General features: G+C 49.7%; 9 protein-coding genes and 1 non-coding gene across 10 annotated transcripts; 7 read left to right on the top strand and 3 right to left on the bottom strand.

Moving 5' to 3' along the window:
- Window positions 1-26: 26 nt before the first annotated feature.
- On the top strand, window positions 27-572 carry YALI1_E14469g (uncharacterized protein; the record flags this gene model as incomplete). Its single annotated transcript, XM_503827.3, has 1 exon — window positions 27-572. The coding sequence occupies one exon, from the start codon at window positions 27-29 to the stop codon at window positions 570-572; it is 546 nt and encodes a 181-aa protein (XP_503827.1).
- A 383-nt stretch (window positions 573-955) lies between these two features.
- YALI1_E14451g (uncharacterized protein) lies at window positions 956-1,900 on the bottom strand (the record flags this gene model as incomplete). The annotated part of the gene is made up of 1 exon (XM_503826.2): window positions 956-1,900. One exon carries the CDS (start codon window positions 1,898-1,900, stop codon window positions 956-958), a length of 945 nt encoding a protein of 314 aa, XP_503826.1.
- Window positions 1,901-4,281: 2,381 nt separating this feature from the next.
- Window positions 4,282-5,502, top strand: YALI1_E14427g (uncharacterized protein; the record flags this gene model as incomplete). The annotated part of the gene is made up of 1 exon (XM_503825.3): window positions 4,282-5,502. The coding sequence occupies one exon, from the start codon at window positions 4,282-4,284 to the stop codon at window positions 5,500-5,502; it is 1,221 nt and encodes a 406-aa protein (XP_503825.2).
- A 91-nt stretch (window positions 5,503-5,593) lies between these two features.
- Window positions 5,594-8,486, bottom strand: YALI1_E14385g (uncharacterized protein; the record flags this gene model as incomplete). Its single annotated transcript, XM_068282982.1, has 3 exons — window positions 5,594-6,133; window positions 6,185-8,382; window positions 8,459-8,486. 3 exons carry the CDS (start codon window positions 8,484-8,486, stop codon window positions 5,594-5,596), a joined length of 2,766 nt encoding a protein of 921 aa, XP_068139083.1.
- Window positions 8,487-11,612: 3,126 nt separating this feature from the next.
- Window positions 11,613-11,892, top strand: YALI1_E14353g (uncharacterized protein; the record flags this gene model as incomplete). Its single annotated transcript, XM_068282981.1, has 2 exons — window positions 11,613-11,632; window positions 11,679-11,892. The coding sequence occupies 2 exons, from the start codon at window positions 11,613-11,615 to the stop codon at window positions 11,890-11,892; spliced, it is 234 nt and encodes a 77-aa protein (XP_068139082.1).
- Window positions 11,893-12,003: 111 nt separating this feature from the next.
- YALI1_E14350g (uncharacterized protein) lies at window positions 12,004-12,678 on the top strand (the record flags this gene model as incomplete). Its single annotated transcript, XM_503823.3, has 1 exon — window positions 12,004-12,678. The coding sequence occupies one exon, from the start codon at window positions 12,004-12,006 to the stop codon at window positions 12,676-12,678; it is 675 nt and encodes a 224-aa protein (XP_503823.1).
- A 214-nt stretch (window positions 12,679-12,892) lies between these two features.
- Window positions 12,893-13,021, top strand: YALI1_E14341r. The gene has a single exon (XR_002432133.3). It is a non-coding gene; the product is annotated as a 5S ribosomal RNA (ribosomal RNA).
- A 2,347-nt stretch (window positions 13,022-15,368) lies between these two features.
- Window positions 15,369-18,089, top strand: YALI1_E14316g (uncharacterized protein; the record flags this gene model as incomplete). The annotated part of the gene is made up of 1 exon (XM_503822.3): window positions 15,369-18,089. The coding sequence occupies one exon, from the start codon at window positions 15,369-15,371 to the stop codon at window positions 18,087-18,089; it is 2,721 nt and encodes a 906-aa protein (XP_503822.3).
- A 1,448-nt stretch (window positions 18,090-19,537) lies between these two features.
- YALI1_E14274g (uncharacterized protein) lies at window positions 19,538-21,937 on the top strand (the record flags this gene model as incomplete). The annotated part of the gene is made up of 1 exon (XM_503821.3): window positions 19,538-21,937. The coding sequence occupies one exon, from the start codon at window positions 19,538-19,540 to the stop codon at window positions 21,935-21,937; it is 2,400 nt and encodes a 799-aa protein (XP_503821.3).
- A 281-nt stretch (window positions 21,938-22,218) lies between these two features.
- Window positions 22,219-23,583, bottom strand: YALI1_E14234g (uncharacterized protein; the record flags this gene model as incomplete). Its single annotated transcript, XM_503820.2, has 1 exon — window positions 22,219-23,583. The coding sequence occupies one exon, from the start codon at window positions 23,581-23,583 to the stop codon at window positions 22,219-22,221; it is 1,365 nt and encodes a 454-aa protein (XP_503820.2).
- Between the last annotated feature and the right edge of the window lie 680 nt (window positions 23,584-24,263).

The following is a 24,263-nucleotide window of genomic DNA, read 5'->3' as shown; positions in this document are numbered from 1 at the left end:
AGACGAGATACACAAAAAATCACACAATGATCCGAACCATCGCCCGATCTACCCGAGTGGCCCGACCCGCCACCCGAGCCTACTCTACCGCTCCCCACCCCGTCGCTGTGCCTCCCGCCCCCACCAAGATCCAGCCTGCCGCCAACTACTCTGCCCAGGCCAAGACCGCTGCTGTTGAGAACGCCGCTGCCAACACTGCCAACAACGCTGCCAACACCGTGAACAACGCTGCCAACAACGCCGCCAACGCTGCCTCCAACGCTGCCTCCAACGTGTCGTCCGCTGCTCAGGGAGCCTCCACCGGTGCCCAGGCCACTGCTAAGGCTGCCCAGGCCGGAGCTACCATCGGCTCTTCTGCCCAGAAGCTCAAGCCCCGAAAGAAGTCCAGCGTGCGAGGAACTCTGCTCGGATTCCTGCTCGGCACCACCCTCACCGGCTTCGGCGCTTACTCCTACCTGGTGGACCAGTACCGACAAGCCAACAACGTGATCATTGCCGACGTCATCGCCCTCAACGGATCCATCCGAAACCTCGAGGAGCAGGTCAAGCAGTTGCAGCTCAAGAAGGATTAGCATGTAGGATAATAGATGGTTTGATTAGATTGAATGAGTGCAGAACTGAGTGTGTAGTATGAGGTTCTACATATGGTGTTGGAAAAGTCGATCTTTGTCCATGTCAGAATTACGTACATGTCAAAATACTCATACAATGATACCATATGGGTATCAAGTGCCATTGTAATCGTTATCTGCATTTCCGTAGTTGAGAGATCACAGGCAATCGATGTTCCAAGCTCCATGTATAATTGAAGAAAGTCTACAACGGCAATATCATTGTCTGCCCAACAATCTCACCCCCTCACAAATACCCACTACACCCAACCCCAACCACCAACCCCTTCCGCGTAACTGTTTCTCTCGACCAAGTCATATTTACCCTGTCTACATAGGACGTGTTATCTCCGGAAAAAATCCAATAAATCACGCTTGGCCTTTCTACCCACCCCTTTAGCGGAGTCACGGTCCTGACCCTTTCTGGTGCCTTTCTCAGTTCCATTCTGGGTGTCGTGCTTGGAACGCTTCTTGTTTCGATAGGAAATGGTATCCTTCATATAACGTGGCATGGAAGCAGTGCTCTTCATAGTGTAGCTTTTCTTGTTGCCGTAAGGACCCCAGCCACTGTCACCCAAATGGATGCTCCCCCCATACTCTAGCATGTGAACAGGCGAATATGATTCCAACGGGGTAGGCGAGCGGTACATCTTGCTCAGGAACAGGGAGTTTTCGAGATGCGAGCCCTGTTGCTCCATTCTGGCCGCACCATTTTCAAGTCGTCTGGGGACCTTGGATCCCGATCCCGGAGACGGGAAGAACGTGTTCTCCGAATGCTCTCCAGTTAGAGGCTCGTAGATTCGCAAGTCTTCCACAGGGTGAAACGTGACGCTTCTTATGGTGGAGTAGTCCTGTTCTTCGACTGCTTCTTTTTCCCGTCGAATCTGGCTACGGTACTGCTCCATGATCGACTTGGAGACACTTGTTTGGCGCAAATCAGACGGCTTGACCATACAGATGCTCGTAGGCCCGGGGTCGTTGTCCATACTGGTGAAGTTCGTTGATAGATCTACGGGGTCCACTCCGTCACCATAGGTCACGTACTGGGGGCTCGTCATCTTCTGCGCCGTGGTCATGACTGCACTTCCGTCCCATCGAGTCGAGGTAAGCGAGGGTTGGTTGATAGGAGCCGAGTTGAGCTGCGGTTTCGTTTTGTATACAGACTCGGCAGTCTTGCAGTTGAGCCTGTTGCTGGAGGGTTGTAGCACGCCCAGAGGTATCGTTTCAGGCTGCCCGTAATGGTTATGATCAATCGCGGATCGATACGATGTCATCGTAGCATTGTCCATGACAGCGGAGTCTACCAATGTATCAACTTGTATCACGGTGGTATCTCACTGATCGAATGAATGGGTCGGTGGTATCTAGCGATATTTGTGTAGCAAGCTGGTGAGTGTGTTGAAGGCGTGTTACAGAGACTTGTTTTAGCGAAGAGTACAAATTGGATTAGGTTTCGGTGCACGTTATCGGAGGTATGTGGGGTGGGGTTGAGATAATGCTGTACACTGAAGGTAGCTACGAGAGTGGAGAACCAAGGAACCAAGGATATAGAGAGCCTTTGATCAGTTCGATGGTATTTCCATTGGACCGGCGAAAGTAAATGTCTATCGAAAACACTGATAGTGTATAGATGAACTGTGTCTAACTTGAGTAAATAAGTAATTACTTGACAAGCCTACATCTCCTACTTGGTGCGTTTGTTAGAAGTGATTATTACATTATATAAAAAGTTTATGCAAAAAAAAAAATTGATTGTTATTCTTTATTATAAAAAATAGCTCATTGTTACTGTACAGTACATACTGTACTATTATTGCAGCTCCTACAAAGTTGCAAACACGGACTTGGGGACATTGACCCTACTTGTAGTACGATACTGTACACCACATCCTCGTACAAGTACTCGTAGAATCACAGTATCTTCGCAAAGATGGTTGAGTAGCCATATTGTGGGGGGATCGACGTTGTCAACTGTCTTTCATGTCGATCTTTGGAGTAATGAGACAGGGTAGAGTGGGGTGTAAGGAGGTTGAAAAGTGTTTTAGATCCGCACAGTGCACTCTAACTGAGATGATCTGCTTAGTTATGCTACATTCCGCCTTCATTATCTCATGGTCATGTAAGGTATCCCGGTGTGCACACTTGTTGTATGGGTATGTACTCGTACCTGGTTGTCATGTCATTCACATCTCTCATATTATCCTAGTTGAATAGCTTCCAGGACATCTGTCACCCAATCACGTCCGTAGCTGACAATCAGTACATACTGTTCAGTTCATAGCGTGTGATGTCTCGGAGAAAGAAACATTGATGCAGCAACAATAGCCGGTCTACCAGTACATGATATCTTACCTCCGTGGTATAAGCCTGAATATATACGAGTACATACGATACAAGTGAGATGCACCTCGTAATTGTACAGCACCTTGTCTTCTGAGACATTGGATGCGCCATTTCAAGTACCATATGGGTACATACTTGTACCTTGGTGGGTCTGGATACCAAACCACCAATAAGGAAAAAGGTGCAACTACTCGATGATATTCGTAGTTCACTACAAGTCTCTTTTCCCCTCAGATCTACAGATCAGCCTATCTACTCGACAATGTATATTCCACATCCAAAAGAGGGAGAATCACATGAAGTCAATACGTAGTTGTAGTTGGCTGCCAACCCCGCGGTTCCTGCTTTTAAACCTACACGGTGAGTTGTAAGACATTGGCCCAAAGTGGACGTCTGATAATGTGCCAACGGAGTTTTCTATTTCCGCTCTATTGGCATGTGAAGATACTTCTGTGGGGGTGATTAGGACCATCTACATACAAATTATCTCATATATTGAACCGGGTGTACTCCCAGTCTTATGCGGCGTCGGTAAAAATAGTCGTATATTGAACACAATGCCTTAGTAGGACCACACAGGCTACTAACAAGGAAGCCCAAAGACGCATCAATTCTTCCGGGGTTAACGGTGGCAGCGGCATTGCAAGGGTAACGTCGCTGGGCGCCTCTACGTTTAATCCTTGTGTCCCTTTATGACATTGTGGGGTGCAGTTCAGCTGCGTCCAAACGTACGCGCGGACTATTCAAGAGACCTTGGCCCTGTCGATTCGGTGAAGTTTAGTGTCCTTTTGGGTGACTTATACGAAGCAAATTTACTGGAATTGTTTTGTTTTCTTGCGCCTTGTCCGCGACGACAGTAAACATAAACATCATCAGTCCAGAAACATACCAAGCAATTGACGACCGACTTTATGACACCTTTCAAGGAGTCCTGTCAGATCTCAAGTTATCGTTCCTGTACCTGATGCCCTCTAGAAACCGATGCCCTCTCATCATCTAAATGATTAATTAATGCACATCACCTTTCCCTGCGACAGACGTCCTCTGTAAGGTGACGATCGTCGTGCCGATCCAGATGAGGTCCCCCCACCTTGAAACAGGCCTAGATCTGTAATAACTCTGAAACCAGAGGTCTTGTGACAATGGAGAGTTGAAATTTGGACTCGGAGCATGTCTTAACCCCACCATCCTGATTTCCTCCAACTCTGTACCTGTACTCCACCCGTCTCCACCTTTACACATTAATGAGACATGGGGGTGTCATAAGTGGACAGATCTATACATGGACCGATGAGCCCTATATAAATACTGCGCTGTACGGTGATAAATGACATTCACTATTGGCATCATGAACCTCACGCTCGGGCAAGTGGTTGCTTACCTCTATGCCTCCCTCTTCGGCGAGCCACCAGCGACACTTTCAAAAACTCGAGTTCAAGCCTCCCAGGAGCTGTACAACTTTACGGCCAAGTTTTCTCGGATTGCAAACATCGCCTACTGTGTCAATGCGCCAGTCACTCCTCTACGAACTGATTTTACATGTGGAGAGAGTTGTCGGTATTTCCCGAACATGACGTTGGACTCAGTCTTCGGAGGAGACTTCTATTCCACTTCAATCACCGGATACATAGCTTATGATCACCTCAACAAGGAGAAATATGTTGTTATTCGAGGAACATTCAGCATTCCAGATGCTGTTACCGACATCCAGTTTCAACAGTCTCCGTGGTTGGTCGAGCTTCCTAAGCACCTGATCCCTACCCAAGACGATATGAAACAGAGATGGGCAGTCCGACCAGACTTGGAAGTGGAGAACAAAGGTCTTGACAACCTCAAAGAGCGGGCTCTGGTGGTTGAAGACCCCCGTCTTATTCCCATCAAAACTAGTGAGTGCAAAGGCTGCATGATCCATGATGGGTTCGCCAAGGCCTTCAACGAAACTATGGTCAATGCTGCTCCTCAGTTTGAAAAGTTCCTCACCAACCACACTGACTACAAAATGTATGTTACTGGTCACTCGCTGGGCGCTGCTCAAGCTCTTCTTTTCGCAACTCACTTCAAATTACTTGGACATGATCCTACCATGATCAACTTTGGCCAGCCGAGAGTAGGAAACTCAGAGTTTGCAAACTACATCAACCAGCTGTGGTTTAACGACACAGGCCTTGAAGTAAACGACAAGCGACGAAACTACAGGCTCACTCACTGGAACGATATCTTCGTTGGACTGCCAGATTGGTCCAATTACACACACGCCATAGGAGAAGTGTACATTGACCAAGAAAGCGTCTACCCTGCACTCGACAAAGTGTCTGTCTGTGAAGGAGGAGAAAACGAGGCCTGCCATCGAGGCACTTTCAATCTGTGGTCTCGAATCGACCTGCTCCAAAACCATCTGGCTTACATCTACTACATCGGCTATTGTGCACTTAACATTGGTCGGCGAGATGTCTTAGCCATGCCCAAATACCACGGGAACAACTCCTACAAGTATGCCACTGAACCTGGTTATACAGGACCCGGTCGTACACTGGTTCCCACCAACTAATATACGCCTTGGCTTCTAATTTCGGAAATTTAAATACACATTTCAGTTATTTTCTATATCCACACCTATTAATAATAATACACACTGTCAACTAGTTCAAATTTCCAACCCACTCCCACACTCGGGTAACCTCTCCTCGGACCTCCTTGGTCTGAGACTCCACGTTGGCGTTCTGCTCAACGGTGTCAGCCACCTTCTTCCACAGCGAAGCCTTTCGCTTGGAAGTGGCGGTGTCTACCAGCAGCTCGTCTCTAAGTTGGGGCACAGGAAGGAATCGGGGTTGCTTAAGGCCAGTAGAGTCAGCGTCATGTTCCCGTGCCTGGGTCATCATCATTTCGTTGACCTGATTGACAAGCTCAGACACATGCTGCTGCTCTCGCTTTCGCTGGTTATACCATTCCTTTCCAACAATAGCAGCGGAAGCGGCAATCAAAACCCCGAGAATATAGAACTGATTTTGAGCCAGCCATCCTCGAACAAACTTGTCGCACTTGCATCGGAGAGTGAAGTAGGCGTCGGAGATTGACTTGTACGTCTCCTGTGCAACCACGACGTCCTCGTAGTAGACTTCCGGTTCTCCTTCAACCAATCGCGTTGCTCTTTGGGATTCACTGATACGAATTGATCCGATCTGGGTTAGTAATAGTTCCTCATTTCCGTCTTCAACACAAACAAACCTTACAATAATATCTTCCTGCTCACCGACGGCCTTCATGGCCTGTGCCCACACCTTGTCGTCAAAGGCATGCACGTTCTTTCGTCCATAGTCGTACAGTTCGTCGTAGGTAAACTCGGTCTTCACCTGGACGTCGAAGCCGGTGGCCTCAGACTCGGGAGAGCCGCACTCGGCGTAGGAGTTCTGCAGCCGCAAGTAGTCGAGCACCTGCTGGGCAACAGAAACAATTCGGGTATCGTAGACACACTTGGGGGGGAGAGGCAGGAAGCCGTTGAAAGAGAGAGGGTGAGCCTCAGCAACAAAGCCCTCGTGGCACTCGAGCTCAAAGCCCCGATAGCACTCGGCATTTTCGGGACAAGGTGTGCAGGGAGGAAGAACCTCCTTCCAGAATTCAATGAACTCGTCATACTTTGATAGAGCCTGGGCATGCTCACCGGTGCCACAGTATCCAACGGCAAACTTCTCCTTTCGATACCAGCCACCAGCTATCACGAGACCAGAGATGAGAGCACCAATTGTCACAAGCTTGAGAAGGTTGAAAATGACAGCCTTGAAGTCAATCTTGGACAAGACGGACGGCTTCTTGGCCTTGAAAACCACAGGCTTGTTTTTTGTCTTGGTCTTGGTGATACTCGTTGTCTCCTTGCCCTTGGACTTGACATCAACCTCCTCTTCCTCGTCGTCGTCGTCATTGAGCTCTTCTTCCTTTTGCTTTCGGAGCTCCTCAGCAAACTTGCTGCTTAGGTTGAGCTCGTCCAAACCAGGCATGAACGACTGGCGGGTGTTTTGGGAAGAAGAGGCCACAGGCAAGGGAGGGGTGGAGCTCACCACATTCACGTTCTCGTCATCTCGCTCCTCGGGGGAAGAGAACATGAACCGGTTGATTCGAGAGTTGGAGGTGGAATGGGGAGGAGAAGAAAACTGCGTCGAAGACGAAGGAGTCTGAGAAGTGGCAGTAGTTGGCTGTTGTTGATGTGAGAAGAACGACGCAGGAGGGGACAAAGAGGGAATCTGTGCAGCCCCTCCAAGACCAGAAAAGGCTTCAGGAACAGAGGCAAAGGTCTGGTCAAGTGAGGCATTGAAGTCGTCGTCCTCCTCGGCCTTTCGGACCTTTCGAGCACTGTTTTCGGCCACTTCGGACTTTCGCTTTCTCTTCTTGTCGGGGGTTCCTCCAGACTGGAAAACGTTCTGAGACGTGAAGGGAGAGTCTGCTGAGTCCTCCTCCTTCTTGACCTTGAGAGGAGTGTCGACCTTCTTGTACTCAAAGTCGGCAACCTCGTCCTCTTCGCCCAGCAGCTTGCTCTCGGCAGTCTCGGCGTCCTCAAAGGAGAACACCTTTCGGGCCAGAGCCTCTTTTTCCTTTCGCTTCTTTTCCTTTCGCAGCGCCTTAGCCTCCTTTTCCTCCTTGGACAGCTTTTTCTTTTTCGGCCGGGCATCTTCATTGTCGGACCGTTCAGGGTCGACCACGGGCTGTGACAGCCGCCGCTTGTTCTTCTTTGGCGACTTTTTTGGCGACTGGTCTACGATGGGGGCAATCAACTCAGCGACTTCCTGTTCATCCATCTCAACCACCTCATCGTCATCCACAGCGTATCCGGACGGTTGTCGTTGCTGCTTGGGAGCAGCAATGACGGGGATATCGTCCAGCTCCAGCTTTCGTGTAGTCTTAACCTGCTCAATAATCTCCTCAGCCTCTTCTTCCTCCTCAGACTCGGGTTCAGGAGAGGGCTCCTTGATCTTTCGTGGTCGGCCAACCTTCTTCTTGGGGGAATCTAGAGACGCCTTCTTCTTCTTGGGGGAGGCTAGAACCTCGTCCAGATCAAGAGAAATATCCTGCTTGGAAGGAGATCGTCTGGGCGACCGTCTAACCTGGATCTCGTCGGGAGCCTGAAGTTCGGGGGTCTTGTTTCGCGAGGTAACCCGTCGTTTTGCGGGCGCTCGCGTGGTCTTTTCCTTGTCCTCTTTCTTCTCCTTCTTCTCCTTCCCTTCCTTCTTGCTCTTGATCTTAGGGGCTCCGGCGTCGACAATGCCCTCGCCTCCAGGGGTGGCGATTTCCCTGGCATAGAGCTCTGCTGCGCGCGGAGAGATTTCGTTTCTGAAGACACTGATCATCTCGGCCTTCTTGCCGGAGACGTTGTACTCAATGTCGTGGTGTGCGAAGATTCGTCGCAGGTCTGCGATTCGCAGAGACTTGGGGTCGAAACCTGTGTTAGTGGCTGAACCCGGGGAACCTCCCTTTCTTTTTGTGTCTGGAAACACGTCCTTCTGGTCGTTACTCACCCTCAGTCAGATATTCGTAGCTGTCCATGACGCGTCTGATTTCTGGGACACAATGGCACGTGCAGTGTGGCGGGCTTTGGTGGCGGCGATTAGTTGCGGACCGGACGGGGGCGTGAGGTGAGAGCCGTGGTTGCGTGCGATCCAAACGGGGTCCTGAAAATCACCGTGGGCAAAAGAACAGAGTCGTGGGAAGAATTAGTTCGTAAATCAAAACAAAGGTTTGCAGAGGTGCACGGGGTCTGCACAAATAAGCTTCCTGGAAGGAATGCGTCTAGCTAAAGTAAACAAGTGCCTACAAGTATAGGGGGAGTTGGAGTTAGACAGCTACTTGTAGGAGTACGAATACTGGTATGGGAGCTGGGTTGGGCGTGGTTTCTTGTCACGTGGCTTGCATCTTGTCTCGAAACCGTTTGCATCTTCCCCCACCCTGCCCTTGCATCGCCACCCATGGAGCTTATAGCTCCCTCTCTCAGGTTTGAGTACGAGTAGCAGCTACCACCTTCCAGGGTTAAGTTTTCAGGCACGTTGTGGCCTTCGATATTGGAGTGTTGACGGGTTGAAGCCGAGGTTACAGCTGAAGGAAAATAGTGCCGGAAGAGGGTTTATATAGTGTGCACAAGTGCATTTATGTTAGCTGTGGACCGCGGGTCTATTTTATTCCCCTCCCTTGGTGCGAGAATACGGCTTTTACCATAGACCGTTGACAGATGCAGAACCCGTTGGAGTGCATCGAATGTGCGGGAAAAAGCAAGCTGATGGCCACGAGCTGTTGGGGAAAGACCCGGTTGGGGAGCAGAATGTAGGTCCCTTGTCTTGGTGTGCGAGCACGGTGCGGGTGCGACGATTGGTTCGCAAGTGTCTGTCGAGTTTGATCGGGACGTTGGTCACGTGGACATAATGTTTGGGGAGGCAGTCTTGTGACGCGTTGCCTGGCAACCCTTACATCAAAACAAACTGAAACCTTGGTTGGTAAAAGTACGGATGGGCGTGCCTCACCAAAAGCTCAACAAGGTGTTGAACAGTGTTTGACATTAGGGAGGGCAGAATGGGGTCTATATATGGACTTGCACTTGAACAAGTATACAAGTACATACTGTACCATCATATTATGTCATCCGGAATGTCGTTGGGGGATGGCATGCGGTACTTGTACTTGTACTCGTACTCCTAGTGACACCCGTAGCTAGTTGTACCGGTACTTGTGAGTGGCTTCTCACCATCAGTACACCTGCTGACACTCAACAACAAGCAACGCGTTCTACTGAAAGACTTCTATATACACACAGAGCCGGACAGGGCAACTGATAACAGGTGCGAACATGACAGTGATGATCCTATCAAAGCACGTCTGGTGACATACGACGCTTACGAGCGTCTGTATGTACGCCTGTATGTACGATACTACACTGTCGGTACTTCGTCACTGGTACCAGAGCGGCGCTGGTATGTACATTACTTCAGCAATGATATCTTATCGCGTGAAAACTCGAACAACCCAGTTATCCATTCCACACTCTCATTCCAGTTCGTTTCACACTCACATCACGTGTGCCCTGTCTCAGAATGTCGGTCTGTCTCAGCACCCTGTTGCCGTGTCTTGTTTCTGAAACGAGAGCTACAATAGTTGGAACCAGCTTGCACAAGGAAAGCACTGAGACAGACAACGTATCGGGTCTTCGCTACAGAATGGATACATGGGTCATGTAGAGGAACGTTGACGATGGTGGAATAATACCCATAAGCCCGTTCGAGGCATATGTATGAGGTATGATATCATGATAGAATCATAGCTCCACTCATAAGAGCAACCGTGGCTGCCATGACAATGATTTCAAGGGGCACACATCGTGTAGGCACTGTAGTTGCGGCGGTCCAACCCCTGCTATTTGCACATTCTTGTAGCCACCGGAATTTACTATGCCTATAGATGCAACATTGCTCTCTCCCGAGTACTGTACCGTACCTCGCTTAGAAGGCCCTTGCTCTCAATCAGGGGATTCCCCGGATGTCGAGTGCATCATTCCGGCACTTCAGCCTCTTCCTTCTCTTACAGTAGCGGTCTTCCCTTTTTGGGAAACGAACCTCACTGTTTGGATCTCCATGGCGATCGCAACCTTATGGACGAATAATCAGATGAGGTCGCTACTGTCGCGGCGTGACCGACAGACGGACCAAGAAGGTACCTAGGGTCGAAACGAGAGTCGAACGAGAGACGAAAAGTCAACTGTTTCGGGGCGTGGGAATTGATCAAAAGCAATTCTTCCCACCTCAGAACGCTCTCCTACACCTCGAGACGCGAACGGTGACAATTGGCCCTTGCTTCGTGCCAAGCATTCCAATCTTCTCCCACAACGCGTTTATAGACGAACAAACTGCGAAAGTTACTCGAATCGGACGCCTTAACCAGGCGGAAGCGATGATTCCAGCAGAGTTTTTTACCCGTTTTGTTTTTTTATTAACAACAGGCTCAACCGACAAGTTCCGCAAAATAGACAACTACAACCAGCCGCTGTAATTCACCGTACTTGTAGATCGTGAAGTTGACCGGTATAGAAGGAGCTGTCCATGGACGAACGATGCTGGATTAGAGTGGGTATCAACTATAGACACTAGAAGCAGCGATGGGGGGAACAGGTGCGCGCTATAGAGACACGGCGTGACAGTAATGAACTCTGGCTGTCGTGCCGTGCCACCAAAAATAAACAGCCCCTATTATTGATTTACTAAATCTTTCTAAATTATACGTTCTATTATTGTCCCCAATATGATGTCATCTATGAGCAACTCATCAGAAAAAGAAATCCCACTCAACTCTACTTGGGTGCTCACGGGCGACAACACTATTCTTGGAAATGTCGACCACATACAAGTCGATCTAGGAATGGGGGCAGCGAAGGTGAGGTTTCAGGCCTCAGCGCAAGGTCTGTGACACAAAAGCAACCTGAATTACACGAAACCTGGTCTGGTCTGGCTAGATTGGGGGCTAGAGGGCCGAAAACAAGACTTGGAGATGATTTCCACCAATCTATCATGGCCTCGCCGTGATTGCCTATTTTTAGCTCCACACTTACGATAGTAGCTTTTTTCACCTCACTAAGGGAGTTTATTCGACCCGCAGCGTTACATTGGGGATTGAGTTAAGTGCGCATTGGCGATGAATCTAATGAAAACCATGTCTGCAGTGGAGCGAAACGGGATGTTCACGGGAATGCTTGATAAGTCCCTGCTTGCAGAGAGCAGCCAAAAAACAACTACCCCTGGTGATCCAACAAGATACCACCCATACGATTCCCGAATCTGATGCCCAAAACACGGCATTATTGGCTCTCTTCGTGTCTAAAAGCTCATTCCACACGCGTCGAGAACGAGTCCATGACTCGAGCCGAACTCTGAGTCTGAGTCTGAGTCTGAGTCTGAGTCTGAGGCTATTGTAGCCTTGCGTGTCAGGTGCCCTGAGGTTGGGGGACCGTTTTCAAAACATATATAACACCCTTCGGGCTACCCTTCTCAGTTCTCTAACCAACTACAACCACACTCGCTTAACAATGAAGTTCTCCGCTGTTCTCCTCGCCTCCGCCGCCGCTCTTGTCTCCGCCAAGAAGTTCACCATCGTCGCCATCCGATCTGGCTCCGACATCCAGAACTCCCCCGTCGTCTCCGACGGTAAGAAGCTCGTCCTTGGCGGTGACGGTGGCATCCCCACCACCTACGAGGTGAAGGATGGTGTCCTCTACGCCAACGACAAGCCCGTCCAGTTCGGCAACGGCGCCACCATTGAGGATGGCGAGGGCCAGGGAACCGACGGCGTCACCGTTGACGGTCAGGACCACCTTTACGTCCCCAACTACACCTTCACTGCCTGCGCTGCCCAGGGCCGAGCTTACAAGTACACCGTCACCTCCTCCGAGGACTGCAACCAGGGTGCTACTCCCTTCGCTGCCCGTGTCATCTACCAGGATGAGGACTCTAAGACCGAGTCTGCCGCCGCTGCCGGAAACGGTACCGTGGTCACCAAGACCGGTGTTGTCACTGCCCAGTCCACCGCTCTGGTCACCATCACCTCTTGCGAGGATGACAAGTGCCACAAGCCCACCGGTGAGCCTTCCCAGCCCGCCCAGGCTACTGAGCCCACCACCGGCCCTGCCCAGGCCAACGGTGCCGCTGCTTTCGGTGTCTCCGTTGCCGCTGCCGGTGTTGCCGCCGCTGCCCTGCTTATTTAAGTTGGTTAGTTGATACTATTATTACCCCCTAATGAATTGAAAAAGAACTGTAAGCTGTAGTATTTTAGTTGTAGTATTCTTGTCGGACTCGGAACATGTGTAGAACATGTAGGACATGTATCGAGTTTTTTTTTTAATATTTTTTTTTTATTTTTATGCGGATTCAGGCCGAAAATACAAACAGCTTCGTTCTTAGTAGGCATTCCCGAAACTAGTTTGCGGCCATATCCTTGGTGAAAATACGGCTTCCCCGTCCGGATCAGCCCATAGTCCAAGGCACCAGAGAGGCCCAGTTTAGTATTGTATAGTGGGAGACCATACGAGAATCCTGGGTGCTGCAATTGTTTTTTTGCCGATTGTGATGCTCAATCTCCTTCTTTCCATCTCTCCCTGCCTTCATCATGTTTAGTCTCCAACCAGCTTCGAGCGTTTAAAAGTCGCTACAGCATGTATGCCGACTTTGGGGGCGCCAGGGGCCAGAATACCCCCATTTTCCCACCCGACAAACATCGGGCAAGTTTTTGTGTCAACGGTTCGGGAAAAGCGGCGTTTTCACTATTTTGCTGTTCCCCTGTGCTCCTTGGAGAGACATCTTGACGGGGAGATGGCAAAAGAATGTGTACATGCAAAGGACCGCAAATCAAGTGGCATATATGGGTAACACTAGAGCCCGTAAAGTGGTTTTACAGAGCTACTTGGACCGATGTTATCTAAAGTTATTAACCGGCGTTTCCAACTTGCAATTCCATCTACAGTAATATTTTAGTCCACCTCATTCCAAGTCCTTCTCTTCGTTTCGTATCTATACACAAGAACCAGCATGCCGTGCCATTTATTTGCAAGGTGACGAACTTTACAAGAACTATATTCATCTTCTCCAGACCCCGGGTTTCCATAGAACAAGACCAGTTCACTATGAGTCGCTCTGAAGACGGAAGGTGCCTTTAATGCCGAGCTGATAAGCACAGTCTTTCACGACAAGGACACAGCCCCAAGTGTCAGGGTCAAGTCCATGAGGTTGACCGTTAATGAGTTGAAACACTCCATGAGCAATGGACAAAAAAGTCGCCAGATTATCGACGGGAGACTCTAGGGTAGAATCCCTGTTGATATACTCCTTTTCATACTCGAAGGTGGAGTCCCGGTTTGAGAGAGCCGCCTAGATACTGAAGAGCAAAGCAGATGACCAGTGCCACCAGTGCTGAGTTGCTAGAGCAAAAATCAGCATCGACAGACGGTTGCAGGGTCAAAAGAGCAATAAGTCAGAGCCAGGCTGTAGGAGCTGCAATTGATCTGAGAAAGAGCCAGTAAGTCCAAGAGCAACAAGTGCCAATGCCAGAACACACAGACAGAGCAAAGAGCCAGAGAAATTGATCTTAGGCCTGCAAAGACTTCACTGAAGGAGTAGGAGTCGAACCTCACAGGAGGATGGGGCTATCCAAACCTGTATATCTAGTTTTGAGAGGAGTATGCGAAAATCCGAACCTCTGGGTTACTGTAATAGATTCAGGACCATGGAGTCCGATATTGAGATTGCATTTGTAAACTTGTAGGCCTGCAGAGTATAGGTATTTGGTTTCTTTTTCTTGGTATAAGACATGAGTTTGATAGACTGATGAGTGGTATATCACCAATACTGGAAGAGGTTGTCTGCAAGCATCCCTTTGGTATCGATCCTAGTTGCCACTTGTTACAGAACTAGGTGGAATATAATAAGAACGTGTTTTAGAAGAATTACATGTAGTAGTGCGCTCACCGGACTACAGAGCTTGATACTCATATACAATAGCCTCGACTTCCACATCCATCTGTCGAAGATACTGAAATTAAATTGACGCAAATCATAGGAGTTTAATCGTGCCGCTTGTCCTGCTCGATAGCTTCCACAAGATGAATCTATGGATCATTTTTTTGAACACAGAAAGGGATGAACAGGAAATGAAGACATTGTCGCATGTATCTATACTTAGTAGCCCTGGGTGGTGCCAAGAAAGTACCACTCACTGATCAGGAACTAGTCCTGTCAAGGTTCAAGCCAAGTCCGATTTAAGCGAGAATGCAGGTGTATGAAACACTTTTCTGAAGTCCGTAGTAGCCAGTGAATGCACTGAATAATGTAGCATGGTATATTATCGTTATAAAAAATCTCAATTTTCAGAATCCACCAGGTTATTAGCCCCTCTTTCCCCCTTCCTCCTCTCCGACTACCCCTGTTTGTAGTTTCGAAGCATCTCCTTGGTCGGGTTTCACTTTGACGCGAGCTACTGTCTCTAGACAGCTTACTATTACAGTAGAAGTACACTAGACTACATACTCGTATCTCCTTCTCGCTGTGCTACTTGTACTTTTGTCAACTCGGAAATGCTACTGACTATGCACCTTCAACATAGTTGCCCCATCCATACCAACTCCGCCGTCGCCACACGCCCCATTGTTCCATCACCATCTTCCATCGGATTTTCTCCAAAGCTTATCATCTGGAGCAGTGCTGCATTGATGACAGACTCTGAGCTCCACCCTGAACAACTTGTGGGGCTGGTATTCATTACCAAGCAGTCAAGCATGTGACTAACGTATCAATCTACAGAATACAAAAAAGCTCCCTAAATAAATAGTGCTCTCAATCCACAAACACTTGCGCCATATAGCACTTGTACCCCATCGCACTCGCTACTGTCGCTTAAACCCTGATGAAGTTTACGTTGCTGTGCATGTTGGAGATAGAGCCGTTGGAAGGACCCGCTAATTCGTTTGATCTTGCTCCTCTCCACACTACACCATCACGACATTGCCTCTGTACCATGCCGCAGCAAGCAATGGATATCAAGGGCAAGGCCAAGTCTGTGCCCATGCCCGAAGAAGACGACCTGGACTCGCATTTTGTGGGTCCCATCTCTCCTCGACCTCACGGAGCAGACGAGATTGCTGGCTACGTGGGCTGCGAAGACGACGAAGACGAGCTTGAAGAACTGGGAATGCTGGGCCGATCTGCGTCCACCCACTTCTCTTACGCGGAAGAACGCCACCTCATCGAGGTTGATGCCAAGTACAGAGCTCTTCATGGCCATCTGCCTCATCAGCACTCTCAGAGTCCCGTGTCCAGATCTTCGTCATTTGTGCGGGCCGAAATGAACCACCCCCCTCCCCCACCCTCCAGCCACACCCACCAACAGCCAGAGGACGATGACGCATCTTCCACTCGATCTCGATCGTCGTCTCGAGCTTCTGGACGCAAGTTCAACAGAAACAGAACCAAGTCTGGATCTTCGCTGAGCAAGGGTCTCCAGCAGCTCAACATGACCGGATCGCTCGAAGAAGAGCCCTACGAGAGCGATGACGATGCCCGACTATCTGCGGAAGACGACATTGTCTATGATGCTACCCAGAAAGACACCTGCAAGCCCATATCTCCTACTCTCAAACGCACCCGCACCAAGGACGACATGAAGAACATGTCCATCAACGACGTCAAAATCACCACCACCACAGAAGATCCTCTTGTGGCCCAGGAGCTGTCCATGATGTTCGAAAAGGTGCAGTACTGCCGAGACCTCCGAGACAAGTACCAAACCGTGTCGCTACAGAAGGACGGAGACAACCCCAAGGATGACAAGACGCACTGGAAAATTTACCCCGAGCCTCCACCACCCTCCTGGCACGAGACCGAAAAGCGATTCCGAGGCTCGTCCAAAAAGGAGCACCAAAAGAAAGACCCGACAATGGATGAATTCAAATTCGAGGACTGCGAAATCCCCGGACCCAACGACATGGTCTTCAAGCGAGATCCTACCTGTGTCTATCAGGTCTATGAGGATGAAAGCTCTCTCAACGAAAATAAGCCGTTTGTTGCCATCCCCTCAATCCGAGATTACTACATGGATCTGGAGGATCTCATTGTGGCTTCGTCTGACGGACCTGCCAAGTCTTTTGCTTTCCGACGACTGCAATATCTAGAAGCCAAGTGGAACCTCTACTACCTGCTCAACGAGTACACGGAGACAACCGAGTCCAAGACCAACCCCCATCGAGACTTTTACAACGTACGAAAGGTCGACACCCACGTTCACCACTCTGCCTGCATGAACCAGAAGCATCTGCTGCGATTCATCAAATACAAGATGAAGAACTGCCCTGATGAAGTTGTCATCCACCGAGACGGTCGGGAGCTGACACTCTCCCAGGTGTTTGAGTCACTTAACTTGACTGCCTACGACCTGTCTATCGATACCCTTGATATGCATGCTCACAAGGACTCGTTCCATCGATTTGACAAGTTCAACCTCAAGTACAACCCTGTCGGTGAGTCTCGACTGCGAGAAATCTTCCTAAAGACCGACAACTACATCCAGGGTCGATACCTAGCTGAGATCACAAAGGAGGTGTTCCAGGATCTCGAGAACTCGAAGTACCAGATGGCGGAGTACCGTATTTCCATCTACGGTCGGTCCAAGGACGAGTGGGACAAGCTGGCTGCCTGGGTGCTGGACAACAAACTGTTTTCGCCCAATGTTCGGTGGTTGATCCAGGTGCCTCGACTGTACGACATTTACAAGAAGGCTGGTCTGGTTAACACCTTTGCCGACATTGTGCAGAACGTCTTTGAGCCTCTTTTCGAGGTCACCAAGGATCCCAGTACCCATCCCAAGCTGCACGTGTTCCTGCAGCGAGTTGTGGGCTTTGACTCTGTCGATGACGAGTCGAAGCTGGACCGACGTTTCCACCGAAAGTTCCCAACTGCAGCATACTGGGACAGCGCACAGAACCCTCCCTACTCGTACTGGCAGTACTATCTATACGCCAACATGGCCTCCATCAACACCTGGAGACAGCGTTTGGGCTATAATACTTTTGAGTTGCGACCCCATGCTGGAGAGGCTGGTGACCCAGAGCATCTTCTGTGCACTTATCTGGTTGCTCAGGGTATCAACCACGGTATTCTGTTGCGAAAGGTGCCCTTCATTCAGTACCTTTACTACCTGGACCAGATCCCCATTGCCATGTCTCCCGTGTCCAACAATGCGCTGTTCCTCACGTTCGACAAGAACCCCTTCTACTCATACTTCAAGCGGGGTCTCAACGTGTCCTTGTCATCGGATGATCCTCTGCAGTTTGCTTACACTAAGGAGGCTCTGATTGAGGAGTACTCTGTGGCTGCGCTCATTTACAAGCTTTCCAACGTGGATATGTGTGAGCTTGCTCGAAACTCGGTACTGCAATCTGGCTTTGAGCGAATCATCAAGGAGCATTGGATCGGCGAAAACTACGAGATCCATGGCCCCGAGGGCAACACCATCCAGAAGACAAACGTGCCCAATGTGCGTCTGGCCTTCCGAGACGAGACTTTGACCCACGAGCTTGCTCTGGTGGACAAGTACACCAATCTTGAGGAGTTTGAGCGGCTGCATGGTTAATTATAAGCATGTACTTGTATTGATGTAATAGATGTTATTAGAAAACAGTAACATGTATTGTTTGTGCGTGATTGGGCGTCAGAAGCATCACATGATGGATTCATAGAACGAGGGACATTGTCTGAAACTCAGTAGACATTTTCCTGATGCAATGCACCTTTGAGATATAGACAGACTCCCGCTCTCAACTGCTTCCGCTCTCAAGTTCCGCTTTCAGACTCTTTTTGGCTGGGTGAAAAAAAGAAGGGAGAAAACTAAGCTTGCAGTTAGAGTGTGTTGTATTAGCCACTCAGACTGTAGGGTGGGCAATGTATGGTCGTAGTATAGGAGAGCATGATATATCATACAGTGGATCAAAAACACGAATCTCAACTTCCCCTCTCCATTCATGATTTCCCATCTTTTTCTATTCTCCATCTCCATATCTCGCCCATCTCACACTGTTTTGCTATCTGGTCTCATTCAACACTCATTTGGTACGATTGAGAATGTTAATCTCTCGTATAAGGGCTCTGGGCGCTTTTGCTTGGCAGCTAAGACGTGGGTGGCCGACTTTCTCCCACCCTTTTCACATATACCCTGGGGTTTCCGGGTTGTCCTGGTGATGTAAGGGTATGGGGAAAATGAAAAAAATGGGGAAAATCCGATTCTGGTGAGGTTGATGTACAACAACCGAGGTCATTTTCTACGCATTTCTCTGTGTGTGATGTTATACTGGTCTTCTTCGACACGCTCCTTGGCGTGAACACTGTGAACTTGAGATCCAGCTGTACCTGTACATACAGTAGTCTTGGGCCCTTTAATGACTGCCTGCGATACGACAAGGATCCAGGCTGTGCAGTAAACACACGGCTCCGTGCGCATGGGAAGCTACTTTTGCTCAGTAACTATTATCACGACGACTTCATGGTCCACAGGAGAAACCGATCTTCGTGTTGGGACCAGATGCAAACACAAGCTTTGGGCTGGCAGAGGTGACATTTTTTACATGACGTCAATAGGGTTCACCACACGGCTTTTATAAGCTTTTTTAACGCACATTGTGCATGTCAACAGTACCTAAGATGAGTGGAGTATGGGGTTCAGGTTGGTGGATAGTGGGTGGATTTGGGAGAAAAATTGAGCGTCAATAAATTATCATGATAGTGATTAAATTATCTTTTTAGATTTCGATTCGCCCCAAAATTCCGCTCGTAACACATCCCTACTTTCTCGCAGTCGCGTTTAGCTCTCGCTCTGAAACTCTCAGCCTCGCCTCAGAAAGTCTACTCGTACCAAACGAGCGAGAATCAGCGGTTCGTGTCTCAAACACGGATACGCCCATGTGGAAGCATGTGCTTTTGTACCCATGGTTAATGACTTGTGGATTTCGCACCTAGTCTATATAAGAATGGCGATATCCTTACTATGCCTATCATTCAACCGCCGTTTATCTCACTATCTCACACATGGCTCCCGAAGAACGCGAAAGAGCGACTCTTGACAGTGACGTACCTGTGGATATGATCAACGGAATCAACTACAGGGACGTGGAGTCCCACCAGGTTGCAGAATCGACTACTAAGCGAGCCATGAAGCTCGGAATGCTGGCATTCTCTTCGCTTGGAGCTGTCTATGGAGACTTGGCCACCTCGCCTCTGTATACGCTCAACTCCATTTTCCCCGAGGATCCGACCGAGAAAGAGACCATGGGCGCCGTCAGCTGCATTTTCTGGGGTCTCACTATCGTCGTGCTCTTCAAGTATGCCATCATTGTGTTTGCCTTTGGACCCAACAACGGAGAGGGAGGTATTGTGGCCATCTACGCCAAAATTGCTCGTGAGTTGAATCTCGGCCAGCGAGGAAGTGCGTCCACAAACCCCGAAGATGATCTCATCCAGCTCCAAAAGTCGGAAACCCAAGGCTCTTGGGCCGCCAGCGGAAATCACAAGACCGACGATATGTGGAACAACAAAGTGTGGAGAGCAGTAGCTCCGTTTCTGCGAACCATGCCTCTTTTTCTATGTCTCCTAGGATCCTCCTTTCTCATGTCTGATGGTCTCCTTACTCCTGTCCAGTCCGTTCTGTCTGCTATTGAAGGTATCGAGATCCCCCAACCCAGCATGCAAAAACACGTTGTGCTGATTTCGTGTTTCATCATTGTCTTCATTTTTGTCTTCCAGCGCCTGGGAAGTGCCAAGTTGTCCATGGTCTGCTCTCCTATCCTCTTTGTCTGGCTCATCTCCCTCGGTGTCATTGGTATCTACAACATCACCTACCATCCTGCCATTCTCAAGGCCACCAACCCCAAGTACGCCATTGATTACTTAAAGGCAGGCGGCATCGACTCCATGGGAAACGTCATCCTGTGTCTGACTGGAACAGAAGCTATGTTTGCTGATGTCGGACACTTTTCGCCCTGGGCCATCCGTCTATCAGTGCTAGTGCTCGTCTACCCCATGTGTGCTCTTGCATACTTTGGTCAGGGAGCTCGAATGGTGCTGGAGCCTTCTCTGATGAAAAACATCTTCTACCTGACCATTCCGGGACCCCAGAACGGAGGTCTGTACTGGTTCATTTTCGTGCTTGCTCTGCTGTCCACAATCATTGCCTCTCAGTCTATCATTCTCGGAGTCTTTTCCATCTCCAAGCAACTCATCCAACTGGACTGTATGCCCAACTTCCCCGTTGTCCATACCTCGGAGAAGATTTACGGAAAGGTGTATGTGCCCATTCTCAACTACTTTCTGCTGGTTTGCTGTGTTCTGGCCACCATTGGTTTCAAGAACTCCAACAACACCGCCTCGGCCTTTGGTCTGTGTGTGGCTGTCGACTTTTTCATCACCACTGTCATGATCTCCATGTCCATTGTTCTGGTTCACAAGCACCACTGGGTGTGGGGAATCCTGATGCTCTTCTCCTTCGGTCTTCTTGACATGACATTTGTTGCTGCAGAAATGAAAAAAGTGCCCTCAGGAGCCTGGTTCCCGCTCATGATGGGAGTCATCTTCATCTCGGTCATGCTGCTGTGGCGATGGGGTAACGGAGAACGAATGAAGTACGAGTTTGACCATCGAGTGCCCATGAGACGTCTGTTTGAGCGAAAGAAGCCGCGACCGTCTCACATCCAGAGCCTGAACCTCGGCACCAAGGAAAAGTACGCCCAGAACTTTGACGACTCCATCGAAACAGTATCGGATGACAATGTCTCTGAGCTCGACTTGGGCGTCAAAGAGAAAAAGGACGTGCAGGTGCGACATCGGGAAATCAACGCTGCCACCAACGCCGCCCCTATTCCTCGATATCCTGGAATGTCCATCTTCTACAATAATCTGCGGTTCACTCTTCGATCTCCAAACACTGTCCCTGGCGTCTTCAAAACTTTTGTCGACTCCTTCCCCACCCTCTCTGAACACGTTGTTCTGCTGGCTATCAGAATCGCCACTGTTCCTCGAGTAAAGCCTGAAGACAGAGTCAAGATTGTTCCAGTCCCTGGGGTCGACGGTCTCTTCCGAGGAGTTGTTTCTTTTGGTTTCGTCGAGTCCGCCAAAATGACTCCTGAACTCGAAGACGAGATTGCTGCCCGTGTTGGATACACCATTGACGGGTACAACGAGGACAGAAAGGTGGTGCACGTGTTTAACAAGCAGCTGTGCTACGGAGCGGGCTATGATAAAGACGACTATGCTAACCGAGGCAAGGTGGCCCGAACAGCAATTTACTCGGCCATCTGGTGCCGAAGAATGCTCATCGACTGGATCTATGGACCCGCAGAGTACTTCTTCAATGCCTCCGATCGAGTCGTCAAAATCATTGTCAAGGATCCCAGCAGCACTCCCATCAGCGTCACCACTGCTGCTTATATTTAGAACTTTTGAATAGTTGTGTAGCTAGACTCCTTGCATCAAAAATGCATCAATTAATGATATAATGAGTTATGAATTACCGTAATGGGTGGGCAGTTGTACAAAAAAGCAGTAGTCCAACCACAGCTAGTCGCAACCGGTATCAACGACATTGTTCCCCATTCCTGTTATCATCCTGGTATCAAATTTATCGGTATCTCTCTCGCCTCCCTCCCCTCTCTACAAATCACAGTATCGAGAATGTAATAAATATATATGTATCAGTCGGAAGATGGGAAATGCAACTAGTTGGTGACGGAGGGCTTGAGGCTGTTTCCGCTGCTGCCGCCCTTCTTCTTTTTGCTGCTCTTACCCTTGAGCCAGCCCAGACCCCACTTGTGGGACGACTTGGACGAGTCGGACGACATGGACGAGCTGGATAGTGTTCGGGTCAGCGACAGAGAAGGCCGCAAATTGTCCTTTCCTCGAGACCGAGATCGCTCGGGTTTCTCAGGATGCACAATGGAAATCGTTCGGGAAGATGGAGGTTGAGAGCCACTGTTGTCTCTTTCGGGAGACGAGTCGTCAAGGGCGTTCTCGTCGTACCGGTCGGCCGGGGTAGGTGGAGGCTTGGGAGGCTCGTCGTCCAACAGCAGGGTCGACTTACGTCGCTGCTGCTGCTTCTTGAGTGCACTGGAGTCTGGTGGAAGCTGTAGGAATCCATCGGCTTTATACATGGGGTGGGGTAGGCCTCCCCCTCCGACGGAGTTTGTGCGCATCTGGGCCGGTGACGTGGGTGCCGAAAGAGTCTCTGGCGCTGGCGTTCGCATGTTGGAGGGCGATTGCGAGGCGTTGCTAGACATGCGTCTGTTGGGGGCGGTAGAAGGAACCTGGAGCGACGTGCCGGTGGGCTGCTTCTTGTAGTCGATCTGGTAATGCTGCAGCAGCTTGAGGTCGTCGAGTTTGAACGAGGGGTTCTCCAACAGGCCCTGCTGGGTTTCGTAGTCCTTGGGTACAGTGATTCGGGGGTCGTGAATCAACCAGGGCACGGTGAACGGCGGCTGGTCGTTGGCGTGGGCCTTTTTGCGCTCCTGCCACTTGTCGATCATTGGTGGACGCACCACAATGACGGGCACCACTGACGAACGCAACAGATAGTTTGTGGCGGTATCCTTAGGCATTTCACTGACTCGAGGATCGATGTAGTTGGTTCGAGCGACCACAGCCAGAGCAGGCTGGTACAGATAGGTGCAGTGCTTGACGACCTTGGAGACGGAGCCCTGGCCCAGCTCAACGTCGATGGTAAGCTTTTTGCCGACCTTGTCTGCCTCCGCGACCACGGCCCGCAAAATATCGGCCGCCTGCTTGTGGTACTTTTCCACGTCCTTGGCGCTATGTTTGTCGATGATTTTGAGACACACCAGCTCGTCATTGTCCTCGATAAGCTCGTCCATGAGCCATTTCAATGCATTGTCGGCCTGCTGCTTGCCCGTGTACGAAAAGAGCACCGTGCGGGCGTGGTACGAGAGCTTGACGCCGGGGTGTTTGGCGGCGAGCGAATAAAACGGTAGATCGAGCGACCGGTAGTCAATGTCGGAGAGAAGCTCGGGACCATCGGGAGCGAGTTGTGGGGGCGAGATGGTGTCGAAGGCCGCTCTGGTTTTGTACATTAAATATCTTCCTCTAAAGGTCGTGGGGTGTGAGGGTGGTGTGTCTGATGACAATGGGATGTACAGCAGCACTTAAGTGTTGTGGCGCGATAGACTTATTTTCTGCGGGGATAGTGGGACGTGCAGATGTTTTTGGCGTATACTTGTGAACAGAATATGATTGTGCTGTATCGGATCGTACTCGTACTGTGTGTTGGAGAGGGCGCACCAAGCAGCGCGCGGTTGAACTATATATGTCCGACTGAGCCGTATCATCATGTCATTGCTACAACCGCCGTGTGCACTGCCTCTACGTACGTACAGTACGGATCCATACATATACTGTAGCTACTGAATCGATAGTGTGCGTGTGTCTTGGAGACACTCTTTTAGTGTTGGTTGCTAACAGGCACACAAGTGGGGTGACAGCTTATTTAGTTGACCCTGAAACGAGACCAGGCGAATGTGATTTGGCGCAAAAAAAAACAACAGACGACGACATCCATTTTTCAATTGAACCAAGTAGCCCCCTACACACTTGCAAATCCCTTGCTGCTGTCGTCCACATCACGTGTCGCCAAGCCTCCCTCCACTGGCGCCTTGGCGTTACCCTGTCCTCAAAAAGTTAGAGTACAAAATACTCGGTTTGCGTATTTTTTTTTTGGACAGACAAAAAGACGATAGAACCAGACCTGCAGATA

The sequence above is a fragment of the Yarrowia lipolytica genome, chromosome 1E (genome assembly GCF_001761485.1).
Source record: "Yarrowia lipolytica chromosome 1E, complete sequence".
NCBI lineage: Eukaryota > Fungi > Ascomycota > Dipodascomycetes > Dipodascales > Yarrowia > Yarrowia lipolytica.
Note: the sequence above shows the minus strand (reverse complement) of the source record. Positions and strands in the feature narration are given on the sequence as shown.